This window comes from Cyprinodon variegatus, unplaced genomic scaffold (assembly GCF_000732505.1).
Source record: "Cyprinodon variegatus isolate N-32 unplaced genomic scaffold, C_variegatus-1.0 Scaffold401, whole genome shotgun sequence".
In the NCBI taxonomy this organism is placed as follows: domain Eukaryota; kingdom Metazoa; phylum Chordata; class Actinopteri; order Cyprinodontiformes; family Cyprinodontidae; genus Cyprinodon; species Cyprinodon variegatus.
This window is the reverse complement of record NW_015150854.1, coordinates 547737-567600: the sequence shown is the minus strand read 5'-3', so window position 1 is coordinate 567600 and position 19864 is coordinate 547737. Positions and strand designations below refer to the sequence as shown.

The window sequence follows — 19864 nt, the reverse complement described above, 5'->3', positions numbered from 1 at the left end:
ATGGATGGATGGATGGATGGATGGATGGATGGATGGATGGATGGATGGATGGATGGTTGGATATTAACATTAAAAATTTCAACATATTACAATTACATTTATCATGTACTTTTTCGTTAAACATGACCTGACCAGAGCAAAATAAACCAAAAAATAATTGTGATATAATAAAAACCATAGGGCAGGTGGTGTAAATAAAATGGCAACACGAACAATGTAAACTCAACAGATTTACTTTGATTCATTCACCTGAAAGTTTTTGCGCATATTTAAAAAAAAAAAAAAAAGATACATTTAAGGGTTAAATGAATCAATGGGCAATTCATAGGACAATTGAGTTAAATCAAGTATTTTTTTTTTTTTAAACCCAGGCTTTATAAGAAATGATAAGTCAGCTCATTAAGGCCTGCCCTGTATGTGGCTGGTCACAAACTGAAAGATCTGACACTTTTATGATCAATGAACATGCCATACAGTATTGCTAACACATGCAACACAAAAATATCACCTCTATTGGGAGTGTAAGTTACTCGTGTAAGAGGCTATTTTCCGTATAAGTCCGTATTTAAAAATTTAAGTAAGAGAAAGCACAGTAATATTAAAAGCTATTTATACAGAAACTATGTTTCCTATTAAGGAATTTTGATTGTTTAATCAGGTAACAAGGAAAAAGCAAATCTTTGAAGACTGCATGCCCTGCCCCTCACTAATCAAATCTTTACAAAACTGTTCATCAGAAATCACTGACCTGTGTTTCTTTTGATAAAACATTGCTAAACTTAAAACACTTCTATCTGCAATTTACACCTTAAGCTATTTATAAAGATTAGACATAGCATTAGGCACTTGTCTGCTGAAGGTAAAGTCTCAGACTGAGAGTGAGTAATGTCGGGACAGCATCCAGCCTACCTCCATGTGGCCGGCAGTAACACATAGCCTCAGGCCAGCCAGAAGCTGAGGTGGAGGGGGGGGTTATGACCAGGTAGTTTCAGGTTTGTGGCCAAGACTCGGAAATACCGCACGAAGCCCACTAATGGAGCAAATACCCATTACCTCAGCAGGTGCCCAGATACTATGTGAGCACTGCAAATGTTGTCTTTATATATCATAGAATATGATGTAACTGTGTTTACTCTTTCCAGTTCGTTTATTATATTCAAGACTTTGATGTTTTTCATGAACTTGCAGAGTGTCCCTAAAAGACACTGCCGTGCACAACACACACACACACTGTGCTAGGGAGAGGGATGTCTGTAATTCCTCCTGACAGCTGGACTCAATTACTCCCACTAGAGAGAGCTTTCCGAGGGATGGGTATTAAAGAGGTTTTCAAGCCTCTACTTCCCAGGAACTTGTTTGCAGGCACTCCCAAAACATGTTTCTGGAGAGAGACACGGTGGCCTAAAAAAAACTTTACTTCAAGATGTCCAACAATGTTGTTTATAATCGGGTTTAAAAAAAAAAAAAGTGCTGAATGTTGGAAACTGTTTATCATATACCAGTATTATGTTTACATTTTATCACTGCTGCACTTAAAAGATGGAAATGTCTTGAGAGCTGTACTGAGTGAAATTTCTTCTTGTATACACCCTGTGTATTCAAAATGACAATAAAGTCTGTCTAAGTCTAATGCTGGGTGTAAAGGGTTTTAAGAGCTCCTGGACTTTTACTCAGACTAACTGTTCTATCATTATGTTATAAATCCTGTTTTTTTTATTAAATCTGAGTTGACTACACTGGAGAGGTGATATAAAATCAACAAATTACATGGTAATTGGAATAAATTAATGTTAGTCTTTCAAGCTATACTGTACAATTAAAGGGATTTACACTGGATCCAGTCTAAACTATCACAAACAAAAACATATTAATAGACTATTTTTGCAAAACTGAGCATCTTGAGATTAAGGGCCTCGCCCAAGGAGAATGTGGCAAATGAGAAAGGTGTAATCAAACCTACGAGCCTGACCAGCCCTGATGATTGAACAACCAGTTGGAAACCTAAAAATAGAATTTTTGTCTGATCAATTAATGCACTGAGAGCTAAGAGGATGTACTGTTTACTCTTTGTTGCATTTCCACACTCTTTGGTGCAGAAGCTGTTGCTGAAAGAAGTGCTCGAAGTCAACATGTTGTTCATATTCTTGACTCAGCTGCATTAACATTGTTGCAGTGGTTTTTCCTGCCAGATAACATTTTTTCCAAATCACTTTGATGATGTTTTGTCAAATTTTAGTTAAAGTTATTGGCCCAAAGATGACTGAAGTTCATCCCAGGAAGAATGAAGGCATTAGAGCTAAATTTCTCTCTTTTATCCTTTTAAGCTTTTAATCTTGCTTTGTCATCAAACATTATGGATGCTTCCTGCTTTTAAATCTCTGTGAACAACTTTCCCTATAGGCATTATATACAGAAAATAATTTTAACAGACAAAAAAAACTCTTCTCCTAGAGGCATAAAAAATGCAAGAGTTACCAGGTCGAGCTGACAACGACAACTTTTGGTGTGGAGGTTAATACTGAATAAGGAAAATTCATTAGCCATTTTCAGGATAGGCTAGTTGTTTAAAAATGATGCCAGGGATTGCAATAGAACATTTGAGCAATCCTTAGAAACGTTGCCAGATAATAGGAAGGCTCGTCCAGAATAAAAAAGTTGCTCTTCTTGGGTTCTGTCTGTTTTGAAAGCTGCGGCATTTCGAAATAAAGGCAATGTTTTGTTAAGGTATGTGCTTATAATTATTGGATAATAAATGGAAAAAAAAAAGCTGTTTTTGTTAGATGTGCCAACCACACTGATTAAATAACAACAGATAAGTTTAAAAGGACACTTCTGGAATTACAATATCTTATTTTAATTTGTAAAATCCTATTTAACAGTTATTCATTTAATAAAAGTGCCTCTGCTGCTCTTCCTATGGCAGGAGAGCAAAAAATAAATCATCAAAATGCTGCTAATAAATTTTTTTTAAACAGTAACCCAACATTTGCAAGTCAAAGCTCTATTGACTTTAACCTGTTATACATCAACTTAACTGCCAATCCTAAAAATTCTGTTTGTTTTATGTTCTACTTACTGTTCTACTTACTGTTCTACTTACTGTACAACCGCAGCTTCACAAACACATAGAAATATTACATGGAAAAATTACATGGTGTAAGCTGAGAAATGCTTTCACTGATAAGGACATCATTTAAAAAAACAAAACAATCCCAGACTAAACAAGAGCAGAAGACAACTTACCAGACCTGCGATGGGGGTTGGGAGCCTGTTGACCCTTTTGATGATGCCAGGTTTGATCTTGTTTATCAGACTGTAAGCAGAGGAAAGAGATGAAAAACATCAGGGGAAATTAGAGGGTAAGTGAAAGCACCCGCTCATTGACAAAGCTACCCTAACTATGAAGGAATGAGCAGGAGTTGTTGCACAGTCCTGGTGGTGTTGCATGTTTACGACTTGGTTTAATGGTGGCCACCTGGCTTCAGTTTAGTAAATCACCAGTGCTGCACTATGGTGTAAACACAAATGGGCCCTCTCCTTCCAAAAACATGCACCCCTCCATAGAAGCAACCACAAAACAAGTCTGAACAGCCTTATTTAAACCAAGAAAACAGGTACAGTATGGTTACAGGTAAAGAGTAAAGACGTGCGGTTCCATTTAAATAACTTTGAAAGAAAGTTAAATAATACAAGTTAATACAGAAAGAGAACACAAAAAGAAGAAATTCATGAGCAATTAGCCTTTAAGATAAGCTCTTGGAAAACTTATTTTCATGCTATTGCACAAATAAATTATCTTTCAAAATGGCACTACAAAATCTGAGCATAGATAATTCAGGGAGGTCAGAGGGAGATTAAAAAAGTGTCCCATCACATCTTGGGAAATGTCAGCTGTTAATACAGGAAGAGAGACCAGGTCTTTAAACCAATAATAAGAAGGCTGAATGGAATATATATTTTTCTTGATTTTTAACTTTAAACCTCTATCTTCCCTGGAACATGAGATTTCAAGGCTGGGTCACAATGTTTTCCTCGAACTTTGCAAGCTGCGATACAAGTTTTTTTCTGTGCTACTGGCTGCATAGGGGAAGGGGAAGCAACACCTGTCCTAAAGTGCCAGTGTCCTGCAGCTTTTGCCTGCATACCTTCTTCAATACACCTGAAAAAATGAATGATTAAAGACCAGGTCTCTGCAAACCTATCGACACACCAAGAAGGTAATTTGGCCTTTTGTTTCAAGAGTGTTGGAGCAGGGATGCATGCAAAAGCTGCAGGACAGTGGCACTCAAGGAACGACAATGCCTATTCCTGCCATAGAGGCTCCCACTAATGGGCCTGATGTCTGGAGTTGTGCAAAACTCTGCAGCAATTATCACATTTGTCCCAGTGTCCCACAAATTGAAACAATGTCCTGCATTTGACTGGGTCCAATTTGCAATGACTTCTCTCTCTTAGACAAGCTAAATCACCTCTGCATTTCATATGAGTAATTAGAACCACAAGAGGAATAAGGGAGTCTTACACAAGCAATCCCAATCAGATGCCTAAACCAGCCTAATTGACCTATGTCAAGTAGAAGAAGCTCTACAAAAACTTGCATCTGGATGGTGGAGCTCTTCAAGTCATCTCTAAAAGAAGACATTACAGATGTCATGGACTTGAGATGATGGGGGGAATCTGAGTTAGACCTAAGGAACTAATTCTCCTTCAGCCATTTCACCTTTGTCTGCAAACAGCTCCTAATAGTTAAAACAATCTAACTAGAATCTTGATCCAATTACAATAGCTGAGCAGCTTTGAGTTAATCATCACTTTTAAGATCAATTAACCAGATGATGTCTTCAGGATAAGACAGCAGCTGAAACTGTGCAACACAAGTTCAAAAAAGATAAACACAGTTTAGGCAGTTATCCAAAGTACTTTCAATCAAGAGGGTTCAACAGTCAGAATATTTGTCTTTCGTCTTTGAACTAATTGTTAATGTTACACAGGCATTGCAGTGGTAAGTAATTTCTTTGCTTAAATTACTAGTTATGCAGGGACATAAATTAGTTTAGAAAGTTGGTAATGGTATGTTGTTAAATACCTGCAACTAAAGAAGCCATTATTTGAAACCAATGAACTTCTATAATGGCAAAAGAAATACACGCAAAAAAAAAAGAAAGAAATGGATCTTGATATGAAACGAAGCACTTTGCATGCTGTAGGTGTATGGGATTGGCTGCCAACAGATGTGAACAATGTCTGTAGAGAGGTACTTCGGTTCATGGTGGTCATTTAATAGTGAAACAATGGACCTTCATGAGATAAAACACAAAGACTTAAGTCTGAGTGGAATATAATCGTGTGAGAGCAACAGTGAACATTCCTTTCCAAGCAAGAAACTGTGATATCTGCAACACAATGGGACGAGGAGGTTGGGTTTGAAGGTGAAGGTGATTTAATCTGCCTTCCTCTTCCTCATGCTGACAAAACATGAACAGCTTGATGATTGAAAAAAAATGCTTATGGTCTTAACTGAAGTCAGGCTCCAATCAGCAGAGTGAGGTGGTTCTTCTTCCTCAAAAGGCTGCCGATAAAGGTTTAGAAGACTCTGCACGGTCTGCTGGTAATTACAGCCTCCTGCTGATATGTGCAAATCACATCACTATGTCCGTTAGGCAGTTTGCAGAAATGCGCAGTCATGCATGCAGTTTAATTTGGCTCTACCTTAAAAATCCTCTCAAACAAGATAAGTGTTAAAAAAATGTTGCAAAGATGCATCCATTTGGGTAAATTAGAAGCAAGCCTTGTATCTTACTCTGGTCTAAACTGAAGCTCTTTCATCCACTGCACAGCTTGTCATTACAGCAAGGATGGCACCCAGCCCAAGCCGCTGATCTATAACATCTGTCCAACAGACAACTTCTCTCCTCTGGAAAGGCATCCCTCTTTCCATCAATGCATGAGAGAAGGTCTAACCGTGATAACATCAAATAACTACAAATAACAGCCTCCATTGTTCTGCCTGGAAAACTCTGGCTCAGTTTATGCAGCTAACAAACAAACAGTGGCCTGGCAGGAGGTCTGCCTGGGAAATATCAGCAACACTTACTTTTGGAGAGCAGACGTGGAGGAGAGCCGAGAGATTCCTTATGAATGAGTGGCACTAATAGAGGTGCCTGGGAAAACAGGAGTACTTACTCACACAGCAGAACTCCGTTCTCCAGGGCTGATCGGAAGTCGCCGTTCCCAAATTTTTTCTTAGTTACAGCCTGGAGAAAAAAAAAAAAAAGAAGCAAGAATACAAGAACAGTGAGCAAAAACAGCGTGCAACGGTTGAGTGTATGTGTGTGTGGGGGGGTTTAGAGTGTAATAAGGGTGGGGAAGGTTGGAGAATAAAGGTAGGATGTTGAGAACAGTAGCAGGGGAAGTCAGAGGTATTTCCTCTCAAGTTCCTACACTGTTGGGCAGCGTTAAGTAAAGTGCTCCAGGTATCCCTTAGGCAGGCTGAAGTGAGTGTATTTGTCTCACTTTAATGCTGGGAGCTGCTAGGGAATGCGAGGGCTGTGTTAAAGCTGCACTGGAGTCAGTCTGCAGAAGCCACGAGGCTGGAACACTAGAGGAGCACACCACTGTGTTACAGCCTCATGCTTTTCCCATGATCTCAAACTGCTGCTGCAGAAACACCAGGAACCATTATGTAAGCAAACACGCACACTGCATGAATTCATGGCAGGCAGGCAGCCTCAAACATATGCAGTGTCGACACTGATATAAACATTTCGGAACTTTACTGTAATAAGTGCCTCTGTTTCAGATGCAGCAGCCCTTTTTAACTAACATTCTAACAATATTTGTACACACAAAAATATCTTTAATGTTTTATATGGGCTCCATAGTGGCACAGTTTGTATAGGGGTTGCCTTGCAGGAAAAAGGTTGCAGTTTCGAGTCCTGGCCCAGGGTTCTTTCTGCATGTAGTTTGCATGATCTCCCCAAGCATGCATTGTTCCTCTATGGGTACTCTGGCTTGCCTCTCACAGTCCAAAAACATGACTGTTAGGTTAATTGGCATCTCTTAATTGTCCTTAGGTGGGCCAGTCTACCATCTTGCCCATAGACTGCCAGAGATGGGAACTGGCCAAACCACGACCCTGGCGGAATAAGCAGGAGATTGATGGATAAGCTCATGCTGTTAGTCACTTCCTGCAATGCTTTGCTTGGATACATCCCTGTCAAATACAATTTAAAAAATTAACACTGTAGTTCCATTCCATACTGAGTATTTCTTGAGATTTCATCACTAAAAGAATCTATACATTTGCAAATGAGTGGAGAAATATGTGCTAGATCCATAAGGAAATGTGTTATTTAATTCATATAAAATCTGGATCATGAATAAATATTTATTTCAAACATTATTTAGGAAAGTTATTCATGGATGGATGGATGGATGGACAAAAGGAGGGACGGACAGATGAATGAATGTAAGTGTGCCCTCCCGTGGCATCAGTATTAATAATAAATCAAGTCCAGATAAAGTTTAAGCGTGGTCTCACTGTTCTCCGAGTTTCATACTGCCGTTAACTGGCTCAACATATGTTTAACAGTGAACTGTAATATTACATAATTCCTGTTTTCCTCATGTATTTGCAAATATAAACTCACAATATACGTGCCGATATCCCTCACTGATGTGAGTTTAAAAAATAAAACCAGCAAAGCAGAATGGCACTGGGTGTAATAGGTAAGAGTAGCAACACTTGCCATGCTTTTTAAATCCACTTTGGCAGACAGATTTAGTTAAGTGAACCTGCTGTTGTTCTAGCTAATTCTATAAATTTCAAATAAAGAACTTTTAGTTTTGATCTTTGGGAATTCATGTTGTAGTTGAAATGAGTAGCAGGTGGCACAAAATTACAAAATGAAATGTAGCAACATCTGGTGACAGAGTTAAAAAAAATAATAATAATTTTTTACCAGAAACATATTGAAATCCAACTAAATAGATATTTCGTTTTAGCAAAAACAAGGACAAGATTCTGATGTATTGAATATCCAGAGCTTATTAACCAAATACAAATCAGCCACCCCAGACTGGCTTCTTGTAAATACTTAAATATAAAACTGAGACAGTCCTTTAAAGAGCCAAAAAAAAAACAGAGTCCTTCAGGGACTTACTGCCAGATAAATTTTTATTATAGTCCTCTTTTAATTATCAGTTTCTACACAAAATCCAGATTCACACCAGTACTGATTAAACTGAGCTAATGAGTGCTGTTTAGTCAGTAGTCACTAAACAGAACATAATCAATCTGACAGTTTTAGAAGCAATGGCTCATGGGAGTTCTAAGCTTGCTTTTAAATGTACAGTATTTAGCTTTAGCCCCATTTATTTTTAAGTGCAAGACTGTTTCCTTTTTGTTAATTCAGTCAGTGCAAAACTATCCTGATGTCAACATTTTTAACAGGGGAGTTTTTGTTTGCTATTGTTTTAAACAAGAATAGCAAGATATAGGAGAAGGGTTGCAACGACAGCATGTAACCAAGTATTGTTGTTACCTTTTATAAAACATATGCAGTATAAAACCTCTCAGACACAATGCAAAACAAGCTAAACAGGTCTCCTTTACTATAACAGGCAGGTGTGTTTTGGTTCCTGGACTACTGTCGTACTTCAAAGTCAATTTGAGAAAAACTCTAATGTTAGGTACATTATTATGGACAGGTGAAACCAGAACAGTTAGGGGTAATTAAAAGTAACTATTATCATTTTCAAACAATTTGTGCTACACCTCAGAACACGCCCTGGGAAACACAAGATGGCCAAGGCCTTAAATACTTGTCATTCCATGAGAATTAGACCACGGCATGATAGATGAACAGGATTAAAGTTCTCACACACTTCCACTGCTTCTGTCTTTGCACAGTGGGATCAGGCAAAATAGTAAGTATAATTGTTCTGTTGCCAAAACAAAACAAGGGCTCAGACTGCTTATTTTTCATTGAGAAAATGGCTATCCCAGATAAACCCCCCAAAAACTCCTAAACACCGCAGACCTGCACACGAGGGAGCAGTTATTACAATAAAAGTGAAAACAGCACTCTGTAATAAACCAGGCTCTCTATTTGGCATAAGAAATCCTGACCCCTGCTGTTGTATGGATGCGTGAGCAAGCTGTTAGGATTAACTTGCATGCAAATAAACAATAGAGGTGGAAACAGCTCAGTAAGGATGATTGCATCTCTCATCCTCTTTCCAAAGGGTTTCCCTTTGATGTTATTCTCCCCTCAAATTTTCTTATCAAAAGTGACATCAGCTAATCAGATTGAAAGAGGACAATAGAACATTAAGGGTGGGAACGTCCCTGGCACAAAGCTTGATGTGCTGTAACAAAATCCTAGTCTGCTCCACTGTCATTAAAGACACCATCAAGATCAACAGCTCTGATCTGGAACAGCTGAGCTGAGCGATTAGACGGAGGAGCGAAAGCAACACTAAAAAAAATAAATACCTAATGGATTTTATTCAACTAACACAAAGTATAGAAGGGTTATGAAGGGGTTGGAAAAGGATCCATTAATCTATCCATCTGTCTGTTGTCCATGTCTTACTATCTTCTCTTTTTGCATCAGATGCATAGCCAAGAGACCCAAAGTAACGCTGAAGGAACTACAAAATCAGAAGACCAAAAAAAAAAAAACGCTTATGTTGCAGAACCTCTAAACACTACACCTATTAGCCGTATGTTTTGTCAATTTTTTAAGATTTAATGGACGTTTTCTTTGAAGTTTGCTATAAGAGAAAGTTGTTTTTCTTTTTTTTCCTTTTTTTTTTATCTAAAACAGAGAGAAAAACCCCAACACTGCACCTTACGATGAGCAAAGCATTCTGGAAATGAAACACAGTGTTTACATTGTCATGTGAGCCTTACAGTCATCTAATTCTGCTGACCCTGTAAAACTGTGGAAGAGTTTCACCAACCGCATATATCTAATCTTACTGAGGTAAAGCTATTTTGATATCTATGGCCACAAATTCAGACTACAGATATGCATAGCTGGTAGTGACACAGGCAACAGACTTGTAGCCAGGGATGCATTTAATGGCTGTAAATGCAGTGAAAGGGTGAACAAAACTACCATATAGCAGTGAAAGGGTGAACAAAACTACCATATATCCTCTTCCATCTACTGTAAAGCCACACTCAAAAATGTAATCAAAATGTTCACAAACTCTAAAAAAAGTTCAAAGGGTTATAAATGCTTCCACAGCCTTAATATGAACCCCAGGAGTCCATGTTTCTTTATGCAATCTGGGCAGCAATAGTGTAGCTCCAGACCATTCATTGTTCCTGAAATTCTTTGTGCTTCAAGCATGGAGGTATGGGTCAGCAGAAGGAACATTATTCACATACTTTGAGGTTTTGTATTGAAAACAAACCATTTTCAGCTGTGGAATCCATTAGTTTCACCCCTGGTAAAACTATTTTTACACTAAAGTGAATGGCTTCCTGTGTCAAAACCTGTTTCTTGTTGATACACAGGAAAGCATGGGGCTTTGGCTCTAATTACTTTCTGTCATTACATTCAAAAGGCTCAGAATGGTGCTAAAGCAAGGGTGACTAATGGTCAGTCCAGATTCATAGCTTCTATCATGGTAAACAATACAGCAGCATGAGTTGTAGAGAGCAAGAGTTTCCCCTGCAGAACCTCTCTCAGTGATTATTAATTTCATTCCAGAAATTCCCTAAAACACAATAAAAATGTCCATAGAAAGAGATCAACTTGGGGATCTTGCTGTTATGACTGATATTACTTTGTAGCAAAAACAGAGCCATTTAAAACACATTTTGCAAATTATCCAGGAAAGCGTCCAAAAAACATTGCTTCAGATGGGCTGTAAATTTCCTTTTCATACAGTTTCTATGGATGGTGACAAAAAGATACGGTATTACTTTTGTTTTGCCATTTCTAGGAAGGACGGCCAATATAAATAACCTGGTGCGTGCAATTCCTGTGTTCTTGGTAACATGGATGGAAAAAAATTACATGTGATTCAAGTTTTAAACAAATCACAATAACAACATTTGATCCACAATCTTAAACTACTTAAACTAATTTATTCTCCATTGTTTGATCAACTTTTGGAATAGAAATCTAGACAGCTGCTTAAAAATTGGCCGTTCTTAAATTACTGAACCTTAGTATCAATACCAGTGTAGATATGACCAGTAGCATAGTTTAATATGTTTAAAAATAAGAAAAGACAATTTATAATGAACTGGTTTTCAAAAAATATAAACTTGAAAGCTACATATTTCTTAAACATAAGGAGGGAAAAATCCATTCAACACCAAATTTCCAATTAAAAAAACAGCAACAACAAATGGAAAAGACTCTAACCCATGTTATATCATACAGTATAAACCTTTAAAGCTTTTGTGTTTTATGATATTTTTAGGCAGTCCTGCATATATTATAACATCTATTTAATTAATATTTCTTGATTTAATAAAAACAGAAACATTTATTGAAATTAACCTCTATATTTTCATTATTTCTTATAAAATGTTTTGATTAATTCCTGCAACTATTATATTATGCAACTATTACCTTTAGCACCCTGTTGGGAACTGCTAAAGGTAATAGTTGCATTGCTTCTTTTGACTTTTGCTGGAGGATAACATAAAGTCAAATGAATCCCTTTGCTTGTTGAAAAGGTTTTTTTATATTCTCAATTATGCCAGACTTCATAAAGAGCTTTAAGAACCATAAGGCACGAAATACTTTCTAATGATGACTCTTATGAGATTAATACAAATCAATTAGACTTCCATCTATGAAAAATAATGTTCAATAAGCATGTGTGAAGGTTTTAAACATTAATACCGTTGCCAGCAAGACCTTGCAGTATTCCATGTGATTTATACCATTCCTTTAAATATAATTTCGTATTCACTTTAAAACTTGGGATACATAGATCTAAAACCATACATTAGAAGTGCTCAGGGAAAAATGAAAACTCCCATAATAAGAATATTAAATAATAATCTGATTAGGAACTGACTCTTTAATAACATTTATACGAGAGATCTTTTGTCTTCCATTTTCAGTGTTTTTCCTTGCCCTGATTTGTTATATGTGTTATACCTTAATACATTTACTTGACAAAATTCTATAATATGGGTCAGAGTGTTTTCCATTTCTTGTTGCTGTTTTTTGATTGGAAATTGGATAACGAATAGATTTTTTCCTCAATATGTTTAAGAAATATGTAGCTTTCAAGTTTACATCTTTTTGCAAACCAGGTCAATCTCAATTTTCTTTGCTTTTCTTGTGAATTGGCACTATATAAATAAACTGAATAGAATTGAAATTGAATTAGGTCTGATCTTTTCAATGAGAAAAAAGTGATCAGATCATGATGGGGCAACACCGTTCACCATTCAATTAAATTAAATTCAGTTTATTTATAAAGCACCAATTCACAATTTACATGTCATGTCAAGGCACTTTACAATTCAACCAAATCATACAGTCAAATAGATGGAAAGTTTTCAATCCAAGGAAAACCAGTTGATTGCATCGACTCATTGACTCAAAGGCAATCCCTTATACTAAGCATGCTTGTAGCGACAGTGGAGAGGATTAATGACTGAAAGTTATTATCTCCATGTGTAAGAAAATATTTAAAACGATTCAAATGTAAAAAAAAAAAAATGGTTAAAATTAAAACTCTTTTTTCCGACAAAATGCAGAGAGATTTCTGCCAGTATAAAAATGTGAAAAAAAAATCAGGCTGCAAAAGAGCATAAGAGAGCAAGACTTTTAGCAGCAAATGGGAGAGCTTAAAAGAAGTACAGCAAAATAACTTTGTCCTGTCCTTTTGAGCTCCATACGTCTGGGGAATCTTAAGAATTAAAGTCCGGATCAATGCTATAAGAAATGCACACACAGGCACTGGAAATTTTGCAAACTATCCCTGCTAATCTTTAATAAAATGCTAAAGCCAGTAAAAAAAATAAATCAACATAAGTATTTTGGTTTCAAAATATCAGTATTATATTTTAGAGGGACTTTTTTTAATCCCCATAGTGTGATGTCACCTTTCCTCTTAATACTGTATTACAAATGATCCCCACTCTTTCCAGGAAGACAAGAGGAAATAAGGCTTGAATGCATATATGCCAAAATCAATGTCATCATTTCAAAGTTGAAAGGGATCTTGTCCCATATGCATTGTTTTCAGCCAGTCTGTTACAAAACTTAAGCGTTTTCTGTGTTTACCATAATAAGACCATATAGTAATATGCATTCATGCAGTTATGCTGTTAGTAAATAATTCATTTTCCCAGAAGAGTTGGGGAAATAAATGGGAAAGGTTCGAGATGAAGTTTGAAAAAGCACAGATATGCCAAGAGCGACAAGATACAAGAAGCACTTGGAATGTAGCATGAACGTTGCCGATCACTGAAGCAGGAGGTAAGCTGACAGATGCCTGAGGTGGTATTGCCAGAAGATAGTGAGGGTTTACAGTCACCATCTTCTGATCTCACCAGGTGCAAAAAGGACAAAGTAAACACTATCAGAACAAACGCTTTCTATACAATTTTTTATTTTAACTAGTGCTTTTCTTTATAGACATTGAATGTAGCATAGCCAATTTGAATGTTAAATTAAGCATTGGAATTGAACACAGCAACCTGATCTTTAAAAAAAAAAGAAGTCTAGATAAGCTTACCCATCTTATCAAAACAAACTTAGATTATAACAACTATTTGTCTTCTGACATTGAAGTTGCATTAACCCCACTACTTGTTCGGGGTTGTCAAAACAGTTAGACTGGAAGCCTTTTATTCAATTAACAAGGGCTTCTATTATTCGTGCAGGCCCAGTGGTCGTAGGACCCTGCGCCCTGCGCTGACAGCCGCCTGCCTCTGAGGGGGCTATGTTCACAGCCATGGCAGCAAATCCTGGAATGTGTCCATGTGACAGGCTCTAGACCATTTAGTCTCATTTTTTAACATCACCACCAACCTCGCCGTGAACACATGCCTGAGTTTAAAGCTCTGTGAAGCCAAGCAGCTTGTTAATCATTCAGAGGCACAATCCAATGGTAACAAAAACTCTCCCTTTGAGGGGGGGAAAAGTTCCTCTTTTGCCAGAGTGTGGTTTGTTGTTGCTCTTTTATTTTTCCATTCTGCCAAACCTCTCCGGCACATTCTTTTCATCTAACAGCTCCATGGCCTTTACCTTCACCTTATTGTGCTGCCACTTTTAACTCAGTGCTGCGGCCCCTGCCCCCGATGTTAATGCCCTCACCACGGTCCCAACGGCAAAGGCATTACAATGGGCCAGTGTGTGAATGCTAGAGAAGCTGATGTCACATTGAAAGCATTCAGATTCACCCCTCCATGAAATGCACTGTTTGTGTCGTGACTACCATGCAGCAGCCTTACGTCCAAGCCGCCATGCTGAGAGAGAAGTCTGCAAAGTGTGGTGGGAGGAGACAAAAAAATGTTCCCTTATTAGATGAGAAGAAACAGTGTGGTAATTAGTTGGGTGGGGTAGGTTTGCTGGTACCAATATGGTTTTATAACCACAAAAATTTTCCAGTATGATGTTTGTTTCATTTAGAATCCTTGTTGGCCACAGAAAAATTCAAAGTGACTAGTCTCTTTATCAACTTTAATGGGCCCTCCCCTACCTGTTGCTGCAGACTGTTAGCTAGCTTTAGGGCTCTTCTGAAAAACAGCTTTAGTGATAGTTCTTAATCAGAACAAAGAACAGCACGAGAGTTCAAAAGCTGACCACAGGCTTTGCAGGAGCTGACTGCCCAACCAACCAGCTAATAAACATAGACCCAGCTAAAGCTTTGGTTGTGTTTTGTTTACCCTATATTTTCTAGGGGTGTAAATAATAATCGTTTTGTATTGATGCATCGATCCAACAGCCGACAATCCGATACATCGACACGTCTGCAAGAGTATCGATTTGTTTTGTTTTTTTCCTCCGGTCAATTTTTATTCACTTGCTCCTGGATGGAATTCTGACTCCCGTGCTGTGGTGGTGCTAAACCTATTTTGCCCTCCTACCTCGCTTCCTTTAGCTACTACCCTCTTTCTGCATGCACACACACAGTCATGTAAACAGTAGGCAAGACAGACATGGTGGAGGAAAAAGAAGATGATGTATTCTTGAGTATCGAAAATAATCAAATCGTTGGGTCAGGAAATCAATACTGAATCGAATCGCCATGATGGGTGTGATTTACACCCCTAATATTTTCTCTGAACTCTATGATTAACCAGTACGTTGTTAGGTTTGAAAGCAGGTAAGTCAGTTTTCATGTAATCCATTTAGTATGTAGCTTTTGCATACCATGAAAATGCATTTTTACGTGAACTGATTCTAGTCCAATATGAGTTTTCTTCCCATTACAAGGAATTATTCCCTTCTACTGTTACCACATGCTTGCTTAAGAGAAATTGCTGCAAGGACCAAATCAGCTGTGCATTGTGAAATAGTGGAAACATTTTTACCATTTGCAATCTCAGTCTATTGACTGTATTTCAACAAGGATCAAACTGGAATCTATGTCATCAGATTATGAGAAGACTGAAAAGCCCTGAGCATTCTCTCCAGGAGACTGTTGGACAACAAAAGAGCTGCTTCAGTCAAAGCATTTACCTGTAGTTGGACAGACCACTACAGGAGATCCGTGTCATGAAGCTCAATCCATTAAATATATTTGAGCTGAACTGTTTATCTGTTGATTTGAAATGTAAAGATATGATGCAGGTTTATACAGTCGATCATAAACACTGTATACCCCATATCTGCTTTAGCAATTTCTCACAACTATATATCATAAAAGATTTGAGACCTAAAGAAGTTGAGAGTATTCTGGATTATTTGTATATTGGTTCGAGCTACACTCCTTCTTAACACTTTTGTATTTCTTTTTCTCTGCTTGTAATGTAAGTCTGAAATCCCCAGCAGCACACAAACAGAAGAGCAGGTTTTGACAAGATCTGAAGAAAAAAAAAAAAAGCTTCGACAACAGTCCTGCAATGACGGATGGGTTTAACATAATGCACCTTTTTGGCTGAATAAACAAGTCCCTTTTTCACTAAAAAAAAAAAGCAATGTTCTTTTTCCAGAAACAATAGATGAGAAGGTACAACATGAACCTGTAGTTATGTTCAACCATATCATCAGGTGTCTTTTAACAAATTTGAGCATTACTTCAAACTCATTTCTTGCTCTAAATCACCATTCAATGATAGAGGCTGATTTAATAATTTAGGCCAACTGTTTTGCTGGGTCAAAAGTCTCCTGTCGTCCTGACAAGATCCCAGAGATTCTCCATGGGTTCAGGTCAGGATTTTTTGTTGGCCAGTCAACAGCAGCGATACCAAGTAAATTAAATCAGACACTGGTACATTTGGCAGTATGGGTAGATTCCAATCTGGTAGAAAGGGAATTTGGCATCTACGTCAAGCTTGCAAGCAGAAGGCAGTATGGTGCAGCCCTTTGTACATGATACATGATAAAACCCAGAGGACCAAGAAGATTAATGGCACCCCTAATGTTTACTAAGTGGAAACTTCACACTGGATCTAAAGGAACTTGGTTTCTTGAGGTCAACACTCATGGATCTTGACTGCCAAATAAAATACAAACTTGATTTTCAGCAGAAAAAGGGTACAGGGTAATCAGGGTAAGATACTGACTGAGCAGTGGCCTAACAACAAAAGCAGCAGCATCTCATGCTCTTCAAACAGATACAGAGATTTTGATCCTCCAGCTGGAGCTTTTTTCGACTACTTTTTTTATTATTCAAAGAAACATGATTGGTTAGTGTGCTGCTTGTTACTCTGAACAGTGTTTAATGCACTAATGATGATAATGATGAGAGTACTAATGATAAATATGCCACCCTTTCAAGCATCTGACGACTGGTTATTTTATTACAGTAGGTTTCTTTATTGATGCACTTAAACCACTAGCACAGCTAGCAACAGGATGGACCATGGACCACCATAGAACTAAAAACAGACAATAAAAACAATCCTTCCATCCATCCATTCATTTTCTGACAGGCTTTATGCCAAGCGGGGTCGCAAGGGATGCTGGCGCCTATCTCCAGCTGTCTACGGGCGAGAGACTTGGTACACCCTGGACAGGTCGCCAGTCCAGCACAGGACAATAAAATCACATCAATGAATTTACATTCACACAATCAGGTACAGCTGCATTACACAAAAAAACCCACAACTGAATCCACAGCATTTACAATAAATAAGTAAATTTCGTCATAATTGTGGAGCAGCGGCAGAGCTACAGGTTATCTAATGATTGGCCAGCCCTACTGAGTAGGGATGCAACAATCCAATACATAGATCGGATATCGGATCCAATATTACCTAATTAGCTGGATCGGATATCTGAGATTTGATACTAAGTATCGGAGATCCAATCCAATTAACTTTACATGGAACTGTTATTTCTTTCTTTGAGCTGCCAAAGTCTTCACTCCGATGGCAAGATATACGGTTCATCCATTCAACAGTTGAACTGGATTAGTTTCAGATATCTACAGATACCCTCAGCCCAGGTATCAAAAAACCCAATCAGCGCATCTCTGCCACCAAGTGATCTGTTGTTTCCATCAGGAGGTAACTTAGCCCCCCTGGAAAAAACAGTTCCCCGCTAAACCAGTGGGGGGCAGCAGTGATACTCTAAAGAAATGTCTTGACTAATATCACTTTTTTTAGTATATTGACACTAAACAGACAACAAACATACACTAAGTAATTATTTACATCAATATTATGGCAGTTAACATAAATACAGAATTTGCACTGTTTTTCTGAATAATTCTGTGTGTATTATGGGGAAGTTGAGTCTCTACAGGTCATCTATGGATATTGTGCTCCTTTATTTTCCTATAGGTTTAATGTGATTAGACAAAATTAGAGTAGACTGACCCTAAACTTTTCACTTTTTACCAGTCAAAGTGGTTCCTTCCTGACCACCGCTTTAAAACTTTTCTGGCTCTGCCACTGTTGTCTGTAGGCCATAATAAAATGTTTTTAATAACCCAGTTTATTGATAATAACCTTTAGGTTTCTAATTTAATCACCAAAAATAATGTAATGCTTGAGATCTACAGTTTCAAAGAAATATAAAGTAGTTTAAATATGTGAATTAAATTAGCTTGCTGTGATCTCACTTATCCACACACAGCATAGGAGGATAAATATGTTAAATTTCATGATTGAGGTCGTTTTCACTCACCTCCATCCATCTCTGCGCCTCTAAATAAGCTTCCTCGCTGCTGACAGATGACTGCTGACGCCACTCCATCTTTAAAGTCTATGACTCCAGGTTATAAGGTCGCCTTAAAAAGAACAGGCTGAAAACAGGTGACCTGTGATCACACCTCTTATTCAGCCAAAAAAAAAAAAAAAAAGGAAAAAATGACTCCTATTGTTTTGAAAGAGGGTGGAAGTTAAAAGGTGTAACAGGTTAGTACATTCCGTCTGCATCGCCTCGCCGCTGCTGCAGCTTTACCTTTCCTTTCATCCGACACACCTGCGCCTCGCTTCTTTTCTGCAAAGCTCCGATCAAGCAAACGTCTTCAAAGTCTGTCTGAGCTCAACTTGGTTTGGAGCTGCAGACCTGCAGCAGGGAGGGGGCAGTTCAGAGGCAAGGGGTCGGAGATCTACCGTCCCACTGTGGCTCCCAGGTATACAGGAGGCGCGATTTCCCCAGGATCTCCCCTTCAGCAGGACCACCTGGGTCTACAGACACTCAGCGGGAACAGCCTACTCTAAGATACGATGAGACTTAACTTGGTTTTTAAAACCAAATCAAAACAAAAAAAGAAGGGGAAAAAATGCATAACTGAGCAAATAATAATAATAATAATAATAATAATAATAAATATCTATGATATGTGGCTGCTTTATCTAAAATAAAACAACATAAAAGAATCTCATCACCTGAGAAAAATCTTACTGTGAACGGACGTTTACGTGGAAATAGCTTTACTGCAGTGACATCTGGTGGACAAAATATAATACTGCAGGGGAAAAAAAACACCCTCAAATGTGGACCGAAAAAAAAAAGAATAGAAAAGCGCAACTTTGCCATATCCTAAAGTAAAAGTCAAACAAATTACATAATAACTATTAAATTATAACACTGTATTACTTATATGAAATAAAAAATAGCAAAGTATGAAAATGTGTACAAGGCCTATATTTGCATCAATTTTATACTTATTAATTGACCAAATGATAAAGAGCTGGTGAAGGTTCTCAGTCATCCAGGTCATAGTTAATATAAAAAAAAGAAAACCAATCCACTGGACTTTGTCTCCAAGTTTGAAGACGTTTCGCTTCCCATCCTGGAAGTAGACATCGAAGTCTATAGGAAATCTGATTACACAGACCAATATCTCCCATCATCCATCGAACACAAGCTTTCAGTCATCAGAACCTTACAACATGGTGCTGAGCATTTCCCTACAAAAACAGAAGGGAAGCACAAAGAACAGAAACACATCAACGATACTCTTCAAAGCTGCCGATACCCAAACTGGGCGTTTGTCAAATCAGAAAGGAAATCCAAAAGACACACGCAGCAGAGCATAGCGATGAGAAGATTAAACACAGAAACACCTCCATCCCATATGTTGCTGTAGTCTCTGAAAAACTCAAGAGGATTTTCTCCAAAGACAAAATTCCAGAACACTTCAAACCAAACAAGACCCTTAAACAGAGACTGGTGCATCCTAAGAACAAAACCCCTAAACCGAATATGAGCGGAGAGGTGTATGTAGTTCAATGCAGTGAGGAATGCTTTGATCT

The 19864-nt window shown here is 37.9% G+C and overlaps 1 protein-coding gene across 8 annotated transcripts in view; it reads right to left on the bottom strand.

Moving 5' to 3' along the window:
• The window catches only part of lmo7 (LIM domain 7), a 69505-nt gene extending 50743 nt beyond the window's left edge, over positions 1-18762 (bottom strand). For 3 of the 8 annotated variants that reach the window (XM_015387688.1, XM_015387690.1, XM_015387696.1), the window contains exons 1-3: positions 18288-18760; positions 6184-6254; positions 3244-3313 (exon numbers count right to left, since the gene is read on the bottom strand). In XM_015387688.1, coding sequence (XP_015243174.1) covers positions 3244-3313; positions 6184-6254; positions 18288-18356 — 210 coding nt within the window. In that variant the 5' untranslated portion in view covers positions 18357-18760. Of the gene's footprint in view, positions 1-3243; positions 3314-6183; positions 6255-18287 lie in introns of all 8 variants that reach the window. The other 5 variants (XM_015387695.1, XM_015387691.1, XM_015387689.1 and 2 more) reach the window with 4 other exon arrangements.
• Positions 18763-19864: the final 1102 nt, after the last annotated feature.